At 42.9% G+C, this 23188-nt stretch overlaps 1 protein-coding gene across 4 annotated transcripts; it reads left to right on the top strand.

Moving 5' to 3' along the window:
- Nucleotides 1–1385: 1385 nt before the first annotated feature.
- On the top strand, nucleotides 1386–18767 carry RHOH (ras homolog family member H). 4 transcript variants are annotated; one of them, XM_031588505.2, is made up of 3 exons: nucleotides 1386–1710; nucleotides 2540–2740; nucleotides 15451–18767. In XM_031588505.2, exon 3 carries the CDS (start codon nucleotides 15673–15675, stop codon nucleotides 16246–16248), a length of 576 nt encoding a protein of 191 aa, XP_031444365.1. In that variant the 5' UTR covers nucleotides 1386–1710; nucleotides 2540–2740; nucleotides 15451–15672; the 3' UTR covers nucleotides 16249–18767. The 4 variants fall into 4 exon arrangements, with proteins under 4 accessions (XP_031444365.1, XP_031444364.1, XP_089995666.1 ...); XM_031588504.2 differs by lacking the exon at nucleotides 2540–2740; XM_090139540.1 differs by lacking the exons at nucleotides 1386–1710; nucleotides 2540–2740 and adding an exon at nucleotides 8355–9018.
- Nucleotides 18768–23188: the final 4421 nt, after the last annotated feature.

The raw sequence follows: 23188 nt of genomic DNA, 5'->3' as shown, positions 1-23188 counted from the left end.
CTCACATCTGGATTTGTCTGCAGTACAAAACAGAAAAAAAAGTTGATTTTTTTGAGCAGCTGCTATCTGTAGCAGACCTAAAATGAGTGATGATCACCTAGGGCGCTACTATCAATATTATTTGCAAATGGTAGCTATTTCTCTACTTCTGAGCCACAGCATTCTAGTGGAAACATCTCAAAATGTTTGGGTGTCTGATTTTCTTTATCATGATTGCAATGGAAACTTTTTGCCTGATTGCATGTGCTGGTATTGGGTAACCCAAACCTAGTGAAAAATGGAAGAACAGGTGTTCAATGTGAGAAGTAAGCAATGCAAGTTTTCTCATAAGGCGTTGAAGCTCCTTATCCAAAATCTCAAAGGAAAGGAATATTAGTATTTTTAGGAAGAGACTATTCAAAACCTGCCTTCTGTGAGCTGCCTTTACTTGTCTTCATCCCTACTGATAATTAACTGAATTTGTTTCTGAATTTTTATTATTTTATTTTTTTAATCATTCTTGGAAGCAGTACAACTTTATATGGGAATGCGTTATACCCGGATAAAGGTGTTGTGGAGAAATTCGTTAGCTCTCTTCGTCAGAGCATTCCCATCCTGTAGTGAACACAAAATGCGTGGCTTTTGTCTTGGATCTGGCACTTATTCCTGCAATGTGACAAGAAATGGTCAGGAGTGAGCTGTCCCAAAAATGGGCCAAGAATATTTTCTGGGAGGGTCTCAGGTTCTGTCTCAGAGGCTGGTCTTGAGGCTGCCAGGAGATCCACTGCCGTGTGTGGCTGAGGAGCAGCCGGCCCCCACTCCGGGCAGGGTCAGGCTCCTCACATTTGGCTCAGGGGCAGCCATGTAGTGTCCTGTGCCAGCTCTTGCTCGCTGCAGCCAGATGCTGTCACTGTGGGAAAGACAGGATGGACAGGGGGATCCTTGAACACACGGGGGTTGAGGCAGGAAAGAGCATGCAGGGAGCTCGGAAGTGGGAAGTGCTCACGGCTTCTGCACTATGGACTGTGGGCCAGCCACTGGAAATCCTGAAACTCTCCTTGGAGTGCTGTAGCAGGAATGCTGGATGCCGTGAGAGCCTGGCCTGCTCGAGCTGCCTGTGCTGGGCAGGTTTCTCCATGCCCGCGGTCCCTCACTGCTGCTGCTGGTCAGCGTACTTGTTCTGACATACGGTGTGGGGCAATCCTCACTGAATTCAGGCAAAGCCCTACAGCCAACCTGAAAATGCCTGCCCTCAGCTTGCAGAGGGTCAGCTAGATGTTGCTAGGCTGTACTGTGCCTCGAGCAGCCCTGGGAGCAGCAGCCTGCAAAGAGCAAGCGTGCTGCAGGCCACAGCTGTGCTGCCCCAGCCCCCAGCAGCGGGACGCTCACACATCAGCCCGCAACCAAACCCACACAGGCAGCGCGGAGCTCACCAGGAAGCTGACGTACCCTCAGCCCTGCGCTGCTCCTCGTCACAGCACATCTGGGACCGCTTTCTGCCGGCCCAGCCCCGGCTACTGTGGCCTGTACGTGCAGCGGTCTCTGCTTACCGCTTGCTTTTTTTCCCCCTTCTGTCTTTGTAATATAATTTTTTGAATCTGCTAAAAAAAGAAGTCCGTCTGAAAACCCGAGAGCACAGATCTCCGCTCTTCATTTTCTCTCCGCCCTTGCTCCCAGTAGCTGACTTCCGTAACATCTATTATAACAGCCGCGCTCCGCTTCCTGCCTCTGGTAAGTTCTTTCTCTTTCTTCTAAATGTCATAACTCGAGTTTGGATTCTGGATCAAATTCAATATCTTTGCATTACTTTTATTAGTAAATTTGTGAAATGGATGTATGTGATTGGTTCTACTTTATACCGTCTGTTTCGTCCCCAGCACCGTGATACTCTGTTAAGTGCCGGTCTCATCCCACCCCATCTATCTTTGGGATTTCTGTTTGTCGCTGAGTTTGTTCCTACTTCAGCACAAACAGGCCCTGTATAAACAAGGAAAAGTGGCATGATGGGCCATGCCATACCACTGTTTGAAATGCTTACCAATATACGGAAAAACAGAGAAAACGTGAATTATTCTGAAAATAGTGGGTCTGATTCAGACCCCATTGCTGCTGTAAGAAGCATGAAGCCAGGAGCAATGGGCATCTTTATCTCCAGGTATGGCTTTCTTCCTCAGTTGTGGAGTACACCGTGGTGATAAGGAAAGCATTCTGCCTTCTCTTGAAAGTTTCAGAACAAATTTAGATGAAAGTATCATTGTGAGAACCTGAGAAAGGTGAAATTTAGGTTCTTAGGACTGAAGTGAGATTGGAAGTACATTTAATTTGCTGAGATCTCTGTCACTGGCTCTGGTTTCCCAGCAGCTGGCCCACTGGGTGCAGCAGTGGAAGAAGGGCTGTGCTGCTGTCCGCGTGGCTGCAGGCATAGCTGCCTGCGTTCATCTCACCCCACAGCTGCTTCTTGGCTGCTTCCGAGCTGGCTGTGCCCTGTGGGATTACTTTTGAGAGCAGTGTGTACTTGTGCGCAGATCTGTGCACGCACATTTCTACGTTCTGCTCACAGGTGAATGAAGAGGGAGCATACAGAGCCAGCACCAACCCTCTGGCACAGGTCCCCATGCAGAATCTGAAGCAGGCTTAAGACTTGCCCACTTCTTTCAGCTGAGCTTCCACCTGTGAATGGGACAGGAGTGGAGCTGTGGCATCTGCAGGAGGACGGCTTGAACACAGGATTTACCTTGAAGAAAACAGTTGTGGGGGAAAGGTAGGATAAGTGAGATTAGCTGGTTGTTATCAGGCAGATCTACCAGCGTTTGTTTGGTGTCAGTACGTGCCTTTCTGCTCTGCTGTCAGAACATGGTGGGATTTTGCATTGTGCCACCCATCTTCGTGTTTGATCCTTCTAAAATATGCCATTTTGATCAATGGTTATTTGCAAATATTTGAATAGAAAAGACCATATGAATATATTCGCTTGACTTTAGATGTAAAATCAGTTTTCAAATGCAGGTCTGAAGAGGTATCACACAAGTAAAGGTGGGCACAGACTTGGTGAGGATACCATGTTTGGGCCTTTGGCAGCTTCTGCTGGGTTAAAAAGCTCTGCATTTGCTTGCTTCCTGCTTCACTGAGAGACTGGGCCTTGGTGGGGCGTGATGCCCAGGTATATAAGCACTAGATTAGGTGTCAGGAACCAGGAAAAGCAGTAGCTTCATATTTACATAAAAGATGTGTTTTTATAAGTAAGCTCTGCTTGCTGCCTAAGGTCCAGAGCAAAGAATTAAAACAGAAAAAATGGGCTTGACTCTGAGATATAGCAAGACCTAAATTTGTAGTCCATCAGCAGGGCAAAGTGGCTGTAAATTATTGACACTTAATCCCATGTTAAGGGAATGTTGCTGTTCTAAAGCAGTGTAAGATGGGCCTGTAGAAAAGGATCAGTCCCTCCATGGCCAGCTGTGTCAGAGAACGGTCCCTATATCGTGCAGCATGATAAAACCATGAAACTGGGACCTCACTTATAGAAAGTTACTTAAGATACTTTTCCCAGCTGGTAACCGGCTTTCACAAGCAAATGTTTGCATGCAGAGATTGTGGCTCAGTTTGAGGATGAAACAGAAGCCATCTGCTTGCTGCGTGGACCCAACAGCAGTGGCTGGCATCTAAAGCTGCATCACCTGATCACATCTGCCAGTGGTATCAGGAGGAAATCTCTTGCACAGATAGGAGCAAACCATACAGATCCTCAGCAGTGCAAGTGGGCACTTTGCAGTATACTCAGAACTTGCAGGAAATTAGCAGAGTTTGTGGTGGCAGACTTGTAGGCTAAGCCTCTGGCCCATCCTGTACAGCATCAGCGGAAGAACTTGTGGCCTTTCCTCCAAGTTATTTCTCATAACCCATTAGGAGGACACTGAGGCAGAGAGATGAGTGTCTGCTGTTTCTCTTCCTGTTATTTCTGTGCCATTCGGATACACAGCAGCAGCTGGGTTAAGAGCTGTAAATGAAAAGGATTTTCATTGAAGAACATCTCTCTAAACTGAATGCTTCCATTTTCTTTGTAAAACGTTGGCAGTGTGAATCTACAGGCAGGTATTATTGACTGCATTGTTCAAGTAATGAATTCAATTTGGCAGTGCTTATACGCCGAAAATATTACAGTAGTTTTTATAATACTTTTGAGCTTTGTTTGGAAAAAAATAAAATGAATAACTGTGAAACTTGCCTGTTTCAAAGTCTTGAGTTTCAGGCATCACTCTGCACAGTGTAACATCATTTCCAAATTAGGTTCTCACTCTGGCCAGTGGTGTGTGATTTTAGTAATTCTGTTTTTAACCGTTTCCATGACACAGAAAATGCTAACAGCTGCACAGTCTTGGGATAACCCAAGTGGTGGTAGTCTAGAATGGAAAGTTGGCTGCTGCTGTCTCAAGCTCACTTTTAAAGCAATGCACAAATCCTGCGCAGGATCACACAAATATAAGAAATACTGCAAAGCAATGTAACAACACAATCTGTGGTCTTCTCTGCAACACTTCTCCACAAAACCAAACATGGTTTCATAATCTGTTTAGCAGACTTATATTGTGCTTCATTTCTGGTGTCAGTAAAGAAATGAGGAAAACATTCCTCACTTTTCCAAAGCTTTGATATCAGTAGAAGGAGAAGCACTGTGAGGCAGAAGAACCTCTGCAATGCAGCAGTGGACGTGAGTGGTGGAATTCACTAGTAGGCAGCCTTGGCGTATTGGGTGTAAGAGGAATGGGTATTAGAGGAGTGTGGAGCCATGGTTGCTGCAGATCTGGAGGCAGTGCTGGAGGCTGGCTGAAGGACAGCTGTGTGCTGATATTTCTCCCATTGCGGGGAGAACCAAGATGCCTTTTGCGCAAGGAATTGTATTTGATCCTCTCTCTCAGATGCTACAAAGTGCAAATTTCTGACCGGTGAGTGTGGTGTTGACCTGGCACGCTGGCATTTATTGGATGAAATTACCAGCTGTAGGAATTCGCTGGAAACCATGGGTTCATCTGCTATGGCTCGGGGGTTTCCCCAAAGGGGCTGTGACACATCACGTAGGAAAGACCCAACATGTGCCGGAAAGGGTACGAACACCTTGCCCAGCAGAAGTCAGCACGAAGGGCTGTGGTTGAGCACAGTGTACCGTGCCATTTGTCGCACACGAGCACGGAATAGCAGTCTCAAGAGCTGATACAGCCAGCCCATTTGGGGATGTTTGACCAGCTGGTGATACCTCTTCTCCTCATGAGTGCCAAGCATTTGCTTTTGAAGGTTATCCTAGTTTAAGTCAAACTACAGATAACGCTGTTTCTCCTGTATGAGAACAAGACCCCTACGTGGTTTAGCCGGTTTGATTCTCTGCTGTGCACGCTTTCGTTGAAATACAAAATCTTTCCATCCAGCTTTCCTTATTTGCTGAAAGACATGCCAGGGGACACACAGTTTATTTGCAACATGCTTTTTTAAACTTAGTAACTGTGCTTAAAAAAACCTGGTAAATTCTCTAAAATTCAGTTATTGAATTAGCGATTTATTTGAAATCTGTTAGGCTCCTTGGTGTGCTTATGTTTTTCTCACAAAAATATATTATGAAAACATATGTCTTAAATATCCCTCATGTAATTTCTTTTGTCCTCATTAGTCTAGATGCTAGTTTTAAATTTCACGTCTCTTTCAAGTGGAGTTTTAATTCTGGATGAAAAGTTGATGTGTAAAATGCCTGAGTTTAAATCAAGTCTCCCAGAATTCAAAAATAAAGCACAAAAAATGTTTGCATAATGTTCAAATGTGGCTCTCCTAAAATCTCTCTCATTTTTTTTCATGTGATCATTCTCATGCAAAGTATGTAAAAATCAAGGAGTGTCATTTTCTATGCTTCCCACTGAAAAAGCGAAACTCTTCATTAAGGTTTACCATAGCATGGGGATTTGCATGATCTTTAAACCAAATAGACATCAGCTTCCAGTATCTGAAGCGGCTTCTCAAAGTATTAAACTGAACAATAGGTGAGAAGGATTTATATATTATTTCTGGTGGTAGAGCAGAGCCTTTTCTCCTCTTAACCTATTCCATATGACTCGCTGCCGTCTGCAATGTCACATTTTATTATCTTATATAAAAGGGACATGAGATTAAGTATTGGATTTGGGGAAAAGTGAAGGGAGCTTACTCTTTTATTGAGTTTAATTTAGTTTACTGCAACTAAGGAATTCTGGGGAGGCTATGTAGCAAAAAAAAAACAAAACTAAAAAACGAAAAAACCCACTAAGACAACAATTTCTATCTATAACATAAACTCTGCTTTTAGTATTGTGCCTGGTGCAGGAATACTGAGCTGTGGGCTAGACTATGGATGCCAACGCCTTTTTTAATTTATAAAACAAGACCTTAAATCAACAAAAGTGGGAAAGGTGATAACCGTATGTTTTGTACTGCACTTTCTACGTGCACAGTGACTGACATTGTTTCTGAGTCAGCTCTTTTTATATTTGTGTGTACATTTTAATCGATGTACACATACACAAAATTTCAAAATGAATTTTGATGTTTGGCTGTTTCTCTCTAGGTGAAATCTAGGTGAAGATTTTAAATAGATTTTAAACTGTTTTTCTTGCTGGCTATCCTAAGGAGAAAACCTAAAATTGTCAGCCAGTTTCTCAGTGTTATAAAATTAATAACCAATCAAATTGTTTTACTTACTCTGGCTTTGCTCATTAACTCGCAGTTTGCATTCATCAGAACAGAACAAACAGAACCCTGGGATGCAATGAGTGATCTGGGACATTCTTCCTGAAGCGAAAAATAAAACCAACCACTACACATCTTAGCAAGAAGTCATTATTCTGAATTGTTACATCAAATGACAAGTTATAATTTGCTGCTCAAAAAACATATAGATTTAACATTTTTTATTCTGATCACAAAATATGCAAAAATAATCTTCTGTCAAACGTGATAATTCTGTTCTAATGTTTTCCATCTCCACCTTTACCTCTCACTGAAATCAAACTTTGGTAAATGCTTAATTTAATGAACATGGAGAACCTCCAGGGTTAGGGGAGAAGACATGGGATGAGAGCCTACTTATTGTGATAGATATTTCATAAGCACAGAGCAAAGTTACATCCAAATAGACGTCTAACAGTAACCTTGGTGATCTTGTGAGGGATCCACAGAGGTTGAAATAGTAGAATGAATGTTTTCCAATTTTTTTCAACGCTGAGGAGGGCGTTATGTCAGCTGTACTGTTCTGTATTAGCTGCTAGCTATACTGGTAATGTCGATCACTTGGTAGCATTTAAGGGACATGATCAAGAAGGTTGGGTGCCGTGCAAGCGCAGGACAGGAGCGTGATGCTGCCCAGGTTGGAGCCAAACCACACTTCAGGCAGCCTCTGCAGCTGTGGGCTCAGCATGGGCCTGAGAGAGAGCCCTCTTCTCTGGGAACACAGGTGTGTCTGTGGGGTGCCGGGTCATTAGTTCTAGCATTTCACCATGCTGCGCATCTGGGGGATTTAATGTAAATTCATGTATCTGCTTAACAGCAACTTACCGTCGTTATAATGATGTAACTAAAACTGCAATGGCGGTGTGTACGGTAGAAAAGCAATTGTTTAAGATGTATGAATGTGTGTTTCTTTCCTTATATAATCAGTCTTATACCTATGCTATTGCAATTCCAGATCTAGCTGAGTGGTCATTGCTCTTTGTGTGGATACGAACACATGTGCACACCTATACATAGAAATAAAGCAATGTGAAGACCGTGACCATTACTTTTTAATTAAAAAAAAAATTAAGTCGTTTCAGTAACATATCCATTGTTTGATGCAAAATCTGCACGTAGATTTTAAAATGAGGATGAAATATCTTAATATGTTTCATATAGCAATCGATAGCAAAGTCATCTGCAAATGAACGAGTTTCAGTGTATGTATACATACATATCTATATATACATACATGTATCTGTGGATGTCAAATTTTTGTACATATATGCATAGATTAATTATTGCAATATTTATGCTTTTAAAAAATATACTGATTTATTTTGATTTATTTTCCATATATGTGCACATACATCCCATGCATTCAGGTAGCAGATAGTGCTTTATTCTACAAGAAATTATCCTTATATGAAAGTCATGGATATTAACTGTGTGTGAGATAAAAATGGATTCTTTGTGTACATTATGCATGTGCCTGCAGGGGGTCAAACCACCTGCAGAAACAGGAAAAGGGGTAAGCTTGCTGGAAAGAGAGCACATCTTTGTTGGAAGTTGGAAATAAAAGAGTGCTTCTCATTAAACTCAAAAAAAAAAAAAAAAAATTTTTTTTTTGAAGAGTTAAGCCTGAAAAAAAATATCTACAAAAATATGTTGTGAGCGTTCTTTTGATTCGCCTCAAACTTCAAGAAAGGTGAACTGTGTTAAAAAGAGGATGTGACATGAAAAATTTGAAGTGGTTTGGGGCCCAAAGCTGCAAACCTTTCCACTTGTGAATAACTCTACACACGGAGTATTTGACTCCTTGAAGTCAGATATCAAATACTGCACCACCTGTATCGTTCGGTTTGGCTGCGATGCAGCTACTTAGGGGTGTGCGGAGCTCTGCCTTAGGACTGGAGCCCATTCTGATATTGGGGCCATTTGGGATGTCTGGTAGTGCAGTAGTCAGAGCACAGCACTTTGTCTGTGCTCATCTGCAGGCGTGTCTGCATCCCCATCTGGACACAAAAGTAGTTCTGCGGTGTAGTCGGCGGTGAATGTATATACAGATATACGTGTGTATGTGTACAGAGGCAGAGCCTATGAGGGGATGTAGACAGGCAGATGGTTGGAGCATGTCAGTGCTTGAGCATATACGTGCGTGACATTTGCACAGTAGTTGTTCTATTTAAGGCTGTGTGTATGCTGAGGCTCGAGAAGGATTTCTTCACTGTTTAAGAGCAGGAAAGAAATGTTGTCGCAGAGAAGAGTGGGAAAAGAAAGTGACATACCCTGTATCTTGAAGATGGGAAACACTTGGTAAGTGCAAGGGCACATGCAACACTTTGGGCACAATGTGTTGCTGGCTTTGGAGGCTGTTGGACCAGGCTGAGCAGAAAATGGGCCAGTCCTCTGTGAAGGGTCTTACCCCCTGCATCAGGCTTACCCATGTTGTATTTGGAGAGGATGCAAAATTTATCTTGAAAATGTGTCTGTTTTTAAAATGTCCTCCAGCACTTTGAATACTACAAGACTGTAGTTTACTCTGCCATAAACATGGGCAAAGAATGGCTTTAGACTCATGGCTTGAATTTTGAAGCATGTACTTAGTGCTGCAGAATTGACTTGTATTGAATTTAAGATCTCGAATCAATACATAAGTCTTTTTGCTAATTTTTAGAGCAGTTCTAATTATTTGAGTTCATGCTTAATTTATAAGTAGCTGAATCAAAGTGTGATTAATTGCGTATAAAGTGTTCTTGAAGATAAATAAATATTTCTGTTATTTAATTGGTTAATTAAAAGAATTGTTGAATAGTTTTTCTTAGTGTCTATAAAAAAACTGATTATATCTTCAGGTTTGTCATTATCCAGTACTTATATATATAAATAATGATACTATCACACACCTGTGTAAGCATCTGTGCAAACATACGTGAGGGCTGCTCCGAAGGCAGTGCCTCCAATTTTATTATTTTGGCCCACGATGTCAGAGGTGGATGTTGGTGGTATGGCAATAGAGGCTGCATCTTCCCACCAATATTCCGTTACAGATGGCAGCAGAGGGGCGCTCTGACAAAATGGTGTCCGGCGTGGTATTGCATATGAAGCAACGTTGTGTCACTGAATTCCCTTCATGCAGAAAAAATGGTACCCATTGACATTCACTGATGCTTGCTGAACATTTATGGGGACCAAACAGTGGACGTGAGCACAGTGAGGCAGTGGCTGGTGTGTTTCAGCAGTAGCAACAGTAGGTCATCTATGCTGTTACCAATTTTTATAGGCATGGAATATCGGTTCTTGTTCATCACTGGTGAAAATGCATAACTAATGGTGGTGACTATGTTAAGAAATAGTGTTTTGTAGCCGAGAATTTGCTCAGTCTAATGGTATTATTGTACTCTTTGTATCTGTTGTCTTTTCCATGGTTCCATGGAAAGAAGAAGGAGGCAATGATTTCGGAGTGAGTGACCTACGTACATTCTTTTATGAGGAAAGCTTTCATCCCTTTACTAGGACTCTTGTCTCATTCCAAATAACATTGATCTGTATTTGTCATTGTTTTATAGCAAGACTTCCCAGTCTCAGAATGAGGGTTTTTATTTTAAATCTGACTACTTGTGCTCACTTACTAATACTAATAAAGTCAGCAAGACTTTATTATAAGAAGCAAGAGTAAGCAAGAATATCTGATCATAAATCCTTCCCTTCAGTTTCAGTTGTTAAAACTGCCAAACAAAGCAACTGACTTTTAATTTTTGGCCATTGTATCCATCCAACAGTAATTTTCTTAGAAGTTCCTAGGGAAGTGTCCATCCATTTTCTACAAATTTGATGAACTGATGTTTTTTTTTTAAATTTTAGTTTCGCATTCTTTTCAAAATGAAGTGCTCAAATTGTAAAACAGAAGCAGATTTTCAGTTTTGTGAATAAAGTAATGATTGAAAAATTTCTAAGTTGTTATGACTGCAATTTTATATAATTGTGGGAAAAAAAATTTTTGAGAATGCAAGACATCTTGACTTTGAAAATGTGGGTTCATTGGGTGTTGCTTGCACTGCCAACTTTAGGAAGCCTAGGTATCATTGTATTTAGGGTTAGAATATCTGTATAAAGCTCTCCTACAAGCTTCTAGGCATCCTCACAATTCTTTAAAGTAGCAAAAAACATTGAGAGATTGTCATAAACACAGCGGAGGGCTGAAGCACCAGCTGGTCAATAACCTTCCATCTTGCTCTTGGGCTGGGAAATAGCAATGGAGCCTGTGATAGCTTGCTTGGAAAGTGAATTTGGATTTTTTTTGGTGGAGTATTTTGGGGAAAAGATGCAGCACCTTGCAAAGGTATAGCCTGTGTGCCAATTCCCGTTAGTGGCAGCAGTACCATCACTGAATAGCAGGATGGACTGCAACGGTGACGCTGTCTGAAAAGAAATGGAGGCAGTTTCTTAGACCAGCAAGACCAGGGCTACTTGGTGTGATAGATCAAAATAATCTTAAAATAGGATTAAAAAACAGGAGGCAGTTAATGCAAATGTCAGAGCAGCAGATTAATGATTATGCGACAGGAGACTTGGCGGCAAGGGGCCATTTGCTTGCAGACCAGAGGCAATCTCCAGACAGACTGCAGTCAATGCACAGGTTTTCAGGAGCCCCATGCTGTGGCAGCAGTGTTTGAGCAAAGCATGTATGATTTGCTCATGGAGCTGAAAACAGGGTGGCGTGACATTGGTGACCCGGTGATCTAGCAGGTCATGCAGACTGGATCCACAGTGTCAGAGGCATCAATCTCCCTGCTGCATCTTCTGAGTGTCGCCCCTAACCAGGCAGTGGCTTCTCTACTCTCTCTTGATTTTCTGCCCACCCTCCTCCTCCTCTTTCTTCTTCCTCTTCTTTCTCCTGCTCACAGGAGGTGCTCCCAGGCCCCACTCAGTGTACTTGTAGAGGTGGAGGCATAAAGCTCTGTGCTGTCTGGTCACTGACAGTAGTCTCCACATCTTCTTCCTGTCCTTGAGGGTCTCTAAATAAGAGACATGATGACACTTTTTATGCATCTGCAGCACAGCTGGAATGAGCTGTGATTATAACCACCTAGTGGAAATATGCTGTAGACTCTGGCTTTGCAGACCTCATCTCTGTTTGAGGTGAGACTTAAGGAGGAATACGTGCAGGCAAAGACAGTGTGCAATCAAGCATTGCATAGAAACTGGAAGTGTCTCCAGGGGTTTTCAACTTCTTTTTTTTTTTATTAGTACAAATATTTTTGCTTCCTCTCAGCATCAGTTCTCTTCAGGAGCTACTGTACACAGTGTTCAAGCTGAAAAATTAGCCTGCTCTTATCCTGATATCAACAGGAACTGCAGTAAGGTATAATTGTGGTAGGAACCGGATAAGGACAATAATAGTTAGCATGTTAATTGCCTTAGATCTCTGAAGCATTTTGTGACTGCCAGATCAGGGTAATGTCTAAAAAGCCTGTTGTCTTGCCTACATGGTTTTGCTTATATATGAACTAATCTCTTCTGAGTCCATGTGTAACTGGCTGCACAATCCATATACAAGGTAGGTTTTAAAATCAAGGCTTCCCAACCCTTCTTCTTTCCTCCCATCACAAGATACTGTCCATCCCCTGCAGATGTTTCACCACATTGAGCCACACTCACAGTGACCTTACAGAAGATGCCAGAAACTGCCCTGGCATAAATGAAAATCCCATTTGGTTCAGCTGATAAACTTTGATTCAGTCCCTTTTTGTAATGACTGCATCAGAATGAGATATATATTCTTATGCTTAATATTATAAAAACCTTCACCATGTTATGTAAATACATTTTGTTGTTTTTACAAGTGAGGAAAACATAGCCAAAATAGCATAAAAATAAGTAACATGTTTATATCTGGAATTCCAGATACAAAATGGATTTGATAGAATTAGTAAAATTAGGGAAACAAATTGTTGGAAAGAAATCCTTCAGCAGCTGAAACTCAGCCACATGTGATTCCAAGCTTTTGTGCAGGCAAGGCAAGATTTTAACTGGTGTAGTGTCAGACCAAGACTGTAACATAGTATTAGAGGAGGGAACCAAAGCTTTTGCAAGTATTTACACAACCGTCTGTATACTGATGGGTAGAGGTGCCCTGTACTGGCCTGTCCTTTAAAGGACATTGTTTTCTATTGATGTTTCATCTAAAGGTTTTTCCATTAATTAAGATGAGCTTATGTAATCATTTTAATACATTACTACTTCTCCTATCCTGAGGCCATGTCAATGACAGGCTACACGTGTGCTTTAACACACCTCTCCAATATGCACTTACACAGTCCCTGCTATACACGATAGCATGTGAACTCCAGCTGGCTGCAAAGAAAGGCAAGATCAGGACTGACTCCGGTTTGCCCCCGGGACCAGAACATGAGCCCAGTTGTGTACAGTTTATCAGTGAGCTATATCCTTACTGATCCCTTCCAACTTGGGATATTCTATGATTTTATTTGCTTTAAATATCTCTGCACTGTCACAGTGGACTACTTTGTCTTTTATTACTGTGTGTTGACTAGCCTTTTCTGGGATTTAACCATTTGTATATTTTCTTTGTAAAACTGCCAGTAAAATTAGACCTGGTTATCACCAAGCTGTGTTCAAAGAACAACAGTTCTTTTATCTATCCTAATCTGCTTTGGTGTTTGTGAAATTGCAGAAGTTGTGCTTGGGCATTCTAATTTTTCCCTACATTCAAATATACACAAAATAGTGAAACTAAAGGTGTTTAAGAGTTCCTATATGAGGGAAATATTTGTTCTGAGGAGAAGACCTGGTACACGCTGTGTTTTTCCTGGGAGCACACACTTTTGTCTGAATCATGTGCTACTGGCTTGTGGTGAATGGTGGTGTTTTAAAACTGTACTGCTGACACAATATTGAAGTGGAATACCCTGAAGGAAAGACAGTGATGCACTTAAATAATTGTACCACGTATCCTGTGCCTGCTTTTTGAATGTTCATAGTTACCTTTTGCAAATATCTTGTTTCGTTCCCTTGCGTGCTTGATTGGGGAACAAAGGAGTAAGAGGAAAGTTGTCCCTGTTGAAGCCTTAAAGCTGAGCGTCCAGCTGCTGCCACCAGCACTCGGTCTGGCAGAGCAGCCCATGCAGTTCCCGGCAGGCAGCAGTGCCAGTCTCGGCCTCCATCCCACTTCCTAGAAGTGGCCACGATGGTGAGCAACCGACGAGGAAGTGACGTCTGTCGCAGAGGCTCCTGCAAACACCCGTCACTTCGGGAAGCACAAACCCGCCCCGTAGCCCCGGTGCCACTGCTATAAAGCAACATGCCCCATCTGAGCTCTGGCACAGCTTCCTCCAGCTGATGTGTCGGGTGGGAGAAACGCAGGCATGCTGGCAGCGTGAGAGGAGGTATGTGAGGAGGTGGGAGGATGCCTCGTTGCAAAATGGAAGGAGGGGAGTTGCCAGCAGCAGTTGGCAACGCTTGTAGAAATGTTCTCTCTAGGCTCACCTACTGCTTTGCTTTTCCTTTGTTTTTTTTTTCTTTCTTTCTTTTTTTTTCCTCTGTGAGATAAACCAAAGCTTTGAGTGTCCTAGAAATGTGGAGTGGTGGCGGAGTTAGTGTAGTGAAAGTCTTACTGTAATATCCAGTATGTACTTTTTGTGGCCATCTTCATTTCTGAGCAAGTAACCTCATGGTGAGGCTTCTCTTTTCAAATGTGAAGGAGACAGAAATACCTTATCTGTGTAACACATGCAGGACATTAGCCAGTGATATTTTTTAAGCAGTTTTAAACAGTTTGCAGACCTTATTTTCATTTGGTTTTGCAGTTGGTGACTTTTGTAGCATTTTTATGCAGCCATACATGAGTGATGAATCTTGCACATAGCCAGTGGGAAAGATGAATACTTTCAAAATAAGAAAATTTGACTGAATGCTGGCAGGAGCTCAAAAGCAATTCCATATGTACCAATTGCATAGGTACTCTCAGTTCAGTTTTACAACAGGCTAAATAAATGTTAGGGCAACAGCATCCCCTCATGATAAAATTGCCTGAGTAGGCCAGCATTACTGGTGTGATTTTCCTTGGCTTGTGCTTCTTGCTTGTTGGAATCGATTTGTAAGAAACATTTGGAATTTTTTTTTAATTTTTGCTATGAATCCTACATTGCTTTTGAAAACTGTTCAGGATCGTGCCAGTCAAGATTCATATCTGAAGTCTTTGCTTCCTTGCTGTCACAAGCAGTTTGGCATTGCTGCTCGTTACAGAATAGCTTGAACTGTCTAATCAGTTCATGAAGTGATTTTTTTTTTCTCGTGGCTACTTCTAGAGGACAAGAGTATGTTTTCAAGAGAATCTATACTGACTGATTAAGAAGGATTCAGGATTTTGGCGGCCTTTGCTAAAGTCAGAGGCAGGAAATGTCTCACTGAAAGCAGGAACAGTTATACCAAAGTGAACATTATTTCATCAGTTCCTTAGACAATTAGGGAAAAAAAAAAAGCTGGTCTTTGTGCCGAATGGCACAGATGATAAGACTGTTAGCCCCTGTGGAGCAGCAAGAAAGTTATTTATGTGAATGGCTGTTGCACACACCGCCAGCTGGGAGGGAATGGCAAGGTTCAGCATCCTCCGTGTGGGGTACTCCCCGTGGCTGTCCAAAAATTTGACCAGAAAAGTTTGTCTTGACGAAGAACAATCTGTTCTCTGTAGGTTATAAATGTGACATTTTATTTTTCCTCTTTCAGAAACATCATTTGACTCAGTGAAGAATTAAATCCAACAGCACTGCAGAGCCGCGTGGGAGAGAAGGGGATTTTAGACTCAAGTGGCACAATCAAGTCTTCAGAAGTAAAGACATTTGGAACAGCTTCTCCCAATATGGAAGTTATCTAGACAGCCCCTGAGACCTCTCTGCATCCTGCTTCTGCCGCACCGGGACGGTGTTCTTAGCCCTGGTCTTAAATAAAATGTTGGATTCTATCAAGTGCGTGCTGGTGGGAGACTCTGCAGTGGGAAAAACATCTCTCTTGGTACGTTTCATCTCTGACACTTTTCCAGATAACTACAGACCCACTGTGTATGAGAACACTGGAGTGGATGTCTTCATGGACGGCGTGCAGATTAGCCTAGGCCTTTGGGACACGTCTGGAAGCGATGCCTTCAGAGGCATTCGCCCCCTCTCCTACCAACAGGCAGATGTGGTGTTAATGTGCTACTCTGTGGCAAACCACAACTCCTTTCTAAACCTGAGGAGCAAATGGATTGGCGAGATCCGCAACCATCTGCCCCGCGTCCCTGTTTTGGTAGTGGCCACGCAGACCGACCAGCGCGAGTCGGGGCCTTACCGCTCCTCCTGCATCAGCTCGATGGATGGCAAGCGGCTCGCCCAGGACGTGCGAGCCAAAGGCTACTTGGAGTGCTCAGCCCTCAGCAACCGCGGTGTGCAGCAGGTGTTTGAGTATGCTGTGAGGACAGCAGTCAATCAAGCCAAGAGGCAGAACAGGCGGAAACTCTTCTCCATTAACGAGTGCAAGATCTTCTGAGGACTGCCAGCAGTGGGTTTGCCTATGTTCGTTGTTTCTGCCTTTGCACAAAGATGCTGCGGCAGAGATAATGGGAGCGAATCAAAGACAGGAGGACTCCTGTCAGGACCATGGTACAGGTGGCCCCAGTAAAACACATGTGCGCTCTGTCAGTTCTGTTCCCCTACCCAACACACATGGGCACTATCTTTAAAAACGACAGATGCAGGCAGGGGCCTTTATTCTCAACTCTGTGTTTGTAATTTGCCATCTTGGACTGAAGCAGACCCAGTCTGGAGATTTACAGATCATAGTTGTGCAGATTTTGTTATCAGTGTTCCTCAGCTGTTGGTTTGTCTGCATTTATTTCACAACAAACTTCACCTGGATCAACCTTCCCTCTTGATGTATCTGTCCGAGTGTTTTGTTTTTTTTTTTTTACTCTAAGAACCTAATGTATATGTATAAATGTATAAAATCTGACCACTGTGTATCTATTTAAAAGATTCTTGTATATGTTGTTGTAAAATCCTGACAATTTGTTTTCATATTTCTATCTAACCAACATGCAAATAATTCTATCCATATAATAAATGGCCTGCAGGCAAGCCTAGCACTTCTTACACATGCCTGAGTTACTGCCCAACAGTGATCAAACACACTGTGTCCAGCATAGGAGTGATCAAAACTTTGTGACATTTGATAGTTGACTTTGTGAGATTTATTTTCTTACCTTAGTCCTGTTCCTGGGAAAATAGAGACCGCTGCAACACTGTGGTCAGAGATGTGCTGAAGCAAGAGGAACTTAACCTGACTCTTCCTAGACTTGACCTAGTTACAACCCCAGAAGGGCTGGCTTGTAGTCAAGGCTAACCATGCGGGTAGGGTGGTAGAGACAAATCTGTGCTATCATCACTTCTCATGTTCCTGCCATAATTCTGGAGGCAAAAGACTTCATTCTCTAGGGATGAATGGTATTTTTTTTCCATGAGCACTAACATTCTCACATATTTTTAGCACATTTTGATTATAAACAGTGGTTTTCATGAAACAAGTATCCTATTTGCTGGAGTGCAAGTAATGTCTGGACAATGCTCGCAAACAATCTAATTTTTGAGTGGTCCTGTGTGGAGTCAGGAGTTGGACTTGACGATCCTTATGGATCTCTTCCAACTCAAGGAATTCAATGAATCTATGATTCTACTACAGTAAAAAAATTAAGTACATGGCAGTGTTGAATGTGCATATTTACAATGGCTAAATAAAACATTCTTTTGAGTTTGCATGCTAAGCATAACGGCCTGGATTCTATAAAACAACGACTGTAGCAGGAGTTGTGCCCTGGAGAGCTTGGCAAGTCTGAGCACCAAGTTCTGACATACCTGCTTGGGCCAAGTTACCCTTCTGCACAGAGAGTCAGGCTAAAGAAGTGGCACTTTAAGATGTGTAAGTGCATACTGCTGGAAGACAGAGTGGGGTCAACACACACCACACTGTGCATTCCCTGTGAGTGGTGTGGTGGCCCCACTCCTGAGCTTATCTGTGCCAAAACCTCTGCCCCACACCATCCCACAGGTCTTGCAGATTGGTCTCATCCCAAGGTTTCTGCTGCCCTCCCCACCCTTCAGTGAGCTCAGAACTGAGGCTTATAGCATGCTGCCATGGAAGGTGTTGCACAAAACAGTAGGATGATTCTCTCTCCATGAGGATCCCAAGAGAATTAACTGTGTCTGTTCTGACTAAGCCTGACTCATGCATTCCAACTGGAATTGATGCAAAAGCTTGTCTGATTCAAATCCAAGGTGGGACTTTGGGAGTTATCCTACTTAGCATATAATTTATAGCTCAGATCTAACCTACTGATAGTTTATACCAGAAATATCAGTCAGGTGCCCTTCTCCATGCTCTGTTCTCCATCTGAGCTTCTTCACGAGGAGAAATTCCAAATGGAACAATTCTCCTCCTATGAATCCTAGGGATGGTCTCAGTTGTGTTATAGGTGAACAAGTATCAGCATTATGGGCACCTTGAGCAGCAGTAGTGCATGGGACACTTGTTATTGCAGCAATCCCCAAAACTCGCAGGCAGGTGAATAGTCATCAGCCTTATTCCAAGTGAGGTCATAAAAACATGCTGGTCTCATGTGTAAGTTTTTATTATCAGCTTCAAATCCTCACAAGCTTCTGCACCTGAGCATACATTTTTCCTGCACTCTTCTCTTTACATTTTCTCTTTCTCTTTGTAAAACTTTTGGTGTACATTGGAAATCCCTAGCCCCCTCGAACACTAAAACTGACATATTTGTAAAAGAACCTGAACTGCCTGATACCTACATGGAGTTACACAGATGTTAGGTATTTTCATTCCTCATTTAAAAATCTTTTGGCTTTTGGAAGAAGTAAGTTCCAATATCCCAACTCTTGTAATGTGTTGTCAATGAAAATATTGTTTCTTGCACCCCCTAATTTAAAAGTAGCCATTGTTACTGTTTGAACATTAAAGATCACATGCAAAATTTTGCATTGTCAGTCTTAAAGTCTGTTACATTTGTAGGCATTTTTATTATGGTCTCCACCTCACTGGTTTAATATCTGGTTTCATTAAAGTAAAGCATTTTTTGCCAGCAAGTTCTATTGCTTTTTTTTTTTTTTTCTTTTCTCTCTTTGCCGGATAAGCTTTGTTTATGACAGTTAATGTTGCTGTTTTTATGTGTTAAAGAACAGTGACTGCTAAGCTAGGATGCCCTGCTGTGGTATCTGCTGTGAGATGCTGGGATTTAGGGACCAGAAAGCTCTGGAGAGTAGTTGCTTCAGAAGCAGCTGGATGAAAATATTCACGCTGTAACTGAAAACCTCATTTTGTCTGTATTTTCTTCACAAGACTTGTGATGATATATTACAAAATGATGAACTGAAGGTTTGTTTGCAACTTGCTGAAGCAAAATGGCTTCCCTGAGACGCACAAGCTGACAATATGGGCCATGCAGGCTTGCTGTACTCTTCATTGTGTGTCCTGGAGCCCATGCAGGGCTGAGCGCACTGAGCACCGGCTGCTTGGTGAAATCAGATCAGGGAGAAGATAAAGCAAGGGGTGGGGGGTTGGTGCTATGTGAGAAAAAACTGCTTCCAGTTTTCACAGCCTGCTTATTTTCAGGCTCTCAAAGCTAAAAGGCACTTTTCATCAGGAACAGTTAGACACGCTATTTTTGTGTCTGTAATTATGTGGTTTTCTCTGGGCTGTGTAACTGACATGCTCAAAGCGTGTTGCAAGAGTGAAGTCTGAACACTGTGGACACTGATAAGAAAATTCCTCTCCTCTCCTCTCCTCTCCTCTCCTCTCCTCTCCTCTCCTCTCCTCTCCTCTCCTCTCCTCTCCTCTCCTCTCCTCTCCTCTCCTCTCCTCTCCTCTCCTCTCCTCTCCTCTCCTCTCCTCTCCTCTCCTCTCCTCTCCTCTCCTCTCCTCTCCTCTTTTCTCAACAGCTCACCTCAGTGAGCACACAGCATGGGTAGCAAGTGGAGGTAGTGACAGACAGCTTATGCTGCCCTAGAACCATATTGGTGCTGTTTAGCCCATGTCACTTGGGGAACGAGGTCACTGGGTTCAGCTCCAGTATAAAAACACATTCAGATGACAGGTGGGCAAAAATGTTGAGCTTCCGAACAGAGGCACCACCTGGTGTCGGTTGGGCTGAACAGTTTCAGCTAACAGGAGGAACCTTGCCCACATGTTCCCTTTCTGTTTTTTCAAACCTTTCACTTTATTACTTTGTCACCAAAATCATTTTGGTTTAACTCTTAAAAGAGCTTGAAAGGAGCAAAAAACAAAACAAAACAAACAAACAAACAAAAGAAATATTTGAAAGAACACAATGATTTTTGTCATTATTTGACTTGTCATTTTGACAGAAAAAATCAATTTCAGTCAATTTCAAATTTTTTTGATGAATTCTGCAAGCTGGATAAAATGTGAATAGATGTGCAGCTGCGATTAAAACTGGAAACTATTTTCTTGCAAAACATGGTGAGCACACCTTATGTTATCTTAAATCAGATTTCACAGCCTTTTTGGACTTACTTGATATACAGCATACAGTATTTTCTAAGAATAAATCATAGAAAAGTTTCAGATTTCCCCTTACCCCTCAAAAAATCGTATGGGACATTATTCAAGTTTGGCAGACATAATTGCTGTTGTTTGGCAGACCAAACGTGTAGTTAATAGTTTGCAAGTAGTTGTGTAACTGTTGTGTTGTGCGCACTCTGCAGTTGCTCAGGTGTCTGACCCACACTGGTCAATGCTCATGTTCCTAAAGAAAATGCATTTAATGCAGTCTTCTTATACATGGTACCATGATGAAATCAATCACCACGGGGTTCAGCCATGAAGAAAAAAGAAATGTCAGCACTCTGACATCTCAGCCTTTCCTATATTACCACTGCATTCAAGTGAATACAGCCATTACAATAATTTCAAATAAATGGGGGCAATTCATGTCTCCTACCACTTTCTCCTAATGCCTCTCTGACACAGGGCTCAGTTAGCAGACAAAGGATAAAAAGCTCCATTTCACAAGATCACAATGGCCTGTCCATTCCTGCCTTTGTGAGCAAGTTAACTACTTTGACTTAATTAAGTCAGTTCAGCCTGTGAAAAAATAACAGCTATAGGCACAACTGGGTCAGCTGAACCCTTGATAGAAGGGGCCTTGATAGAAGGTGCCTTGGAGTAGCTGCTGTGAACTTTTGCCTCTGGGTGTGAGGAAACATGCATTATCTCTCAGAGCTCTCCTTCACAGCTGGAAGTGCAAAAAGTCCTGATGAGATATCAGCATGTGCCCGCTCCAGGTGAACTCCTGCACATCCCTCCTGCTGTGCTCTGAGCAGTGGTGCTCACAGTGACATGCAGGAGAAGACGACCCTGGAGGCCTTCAAGGCCAGGTTGGATGGGGACCATCCAGTGAGTGGCAACCCTGTCCATGGCCATGGAGCTGGGTAGGCTGTGAGATCCCTTCCAAACCAAATAGTTCTATGATTCTGTGAACAACCCTTTTGCACATTTCAGTGCTGATGTTGCTGTAAGCACTTACTGCAGCTGTGGCAGCCAGCGTGGTCATGCTGCCTGGGACCCAAGGATTGTGGATAAGCAGCATCACCATGGGGCAACCCTGGGAGGGAGGTGGCCCTGGCCCAAATCCCGTCTTTTCCATGGCACATCCCTTTCTGGCAGAGCTCTGAGTTAGTAATTAGTAAAAAATTGGAGTTGTTGCTGCCTTTGTAGTCATGAAAAAGCAAGTGAGCGATGCCTTACACCTCCCACAAAGCCTCTGTGAGGCTCAGCGAGGTTCTGACTGATGTTTCTCTCACCCTAGGCAGAAGTCAGTGTGATTCATGTTAGGGTGGAGCAGGAGGGCACAGGCACATGCATGTCAGTGGTTGTTTCTGTCTCTGGAAGGGGGAAGGAAACAACAGCTGATGCCTCCATGCAGCACAAGGTGCTCTCTTGCCTTTAGAAGAAACCTGCAGCCTGCCTGCTGCCCTGGGCTCCACAGAGCAGGGCAGCTGCTCCTGGGCACCAGCTTACAGGAGGGCTCTCACCAGGCCCAGGCGTTTCCCCCCCCATGACTGAGGCTGTGTCCCCAAAACTCCACTGCCACTTCTGTACCAAAAGGGCTGAGGTTTTGGAATAAGATGCAGGCAGCGCTGCTCTGAGTTCCTTGCCAACTTTGCCTCCTCTCAGCTGTGTTCTAGTCAGGGGCAGGATGCTTGTCAGCTTCTCAGGTGCATTCATTCTGTAGAAGCAACTGGAGAGAGGCTGTGTCTCTTACATTGCAATACTCTGGTAACAAACAACCAACTGCTGAATTTTCTATTTTTTTCTGAAAACTGTTCTTTTTATCTATGGGATGCTAATTGACTTCTTGGCTTTCATTTAGCTGCCACCATGGCACTAGTTCTGCTGCTTACAAGCCAGTGTCAACACAGCATCTCAGCAAGGGCTGGAGGTCACAAGATTTCATAAGTGACATGTTTAGGATTTCAACTGGATCTTAAAATATATACACATATTTAATTATAATATGGTAGGTGGAATTTGTACTGGTATCTGATCCATCATGGAGATGCTGACCAATTAAACCAGAGCTGCAGCTTTGGCTCATGGTTAGGGCACTGGATTGGGCAATTGCTATGAAACCCCTCTCCCACTAAGCCAGGCCAAATTCAGTTCAGCCACTGGAAAGTTTTTAATCTAACCCAGCTTTCAACTGAACCCATGCAAGCTTGAACAAGTAACTTGAAATGCAAATCTGGTGCAGCTGTCCTAAACTGGGGGTTAGTTCAGGATCAGCTTGACCAGGTCCTAGTTCGCCTTCTGAGAAATGGTTCTGGTGACTGCTTTGACCTGCAGGGTTTGCTCTGAACAGTTCAGTGACACAGCTGTACAGGACTGGGGCTTTGTAGTCCCTCAGTTAACTGCAGGGGTTGGGAAGAGGTAAGTACAAAGGACCAAAAGAGAAAGGAGAATATTTACAGTGCACTGAACCCTTTACTATTCCAGATTGTAGTCACATCTGTCAACATAATGTTCTTCTTAATTGTATAAAGCACAGGCAATGGGCTGAGCTATCATTCATCACTGTTGTATTAAAAAATCAGACTGTACTGGAGGGAGCAATGCTGAGCACTGGGAGCATGAAACAGAGGGAAGGTCACTGATACTTACCCCTACTTTCCATTCCTATAGTGGCTGCTGCTGAAGGCTGGGCTCTGGGCTAGGTTGATCTTCATGGACTTACAGGGACAGTCTTAGACAGAAAGGAGTTAGTGGCTAACTGATAAGCTCTTACCAGAGTCTCATCTCCTTGAAAATGCTTTGGTTCCCTTTATGGGTGAACAGCAGTGACTGAATGCAATCTGAACAAAGATGTAGGTTTAGCAAGACTGGGGAAAGCAGTCAGGAGATG

This window comes from Phasianus colchicus, chromosome 4 (genome assembly GCF_987193195.1).
Source record: "Phasianus colchicus chromosome 4, bPhaCol1.hap1.1, whole genome shotgun sequence".
Taxonomy (NCBI): Eukaryota; Metazoa; Chordata; class Aves; order Galliformes; family Phasianidae; genus Phasianus; species Phasianus colchicus.
Note: the sequence above shows the minus strand (reverse complement) of the source record. Positions and strands in the feature narration are given on the sequence as shown.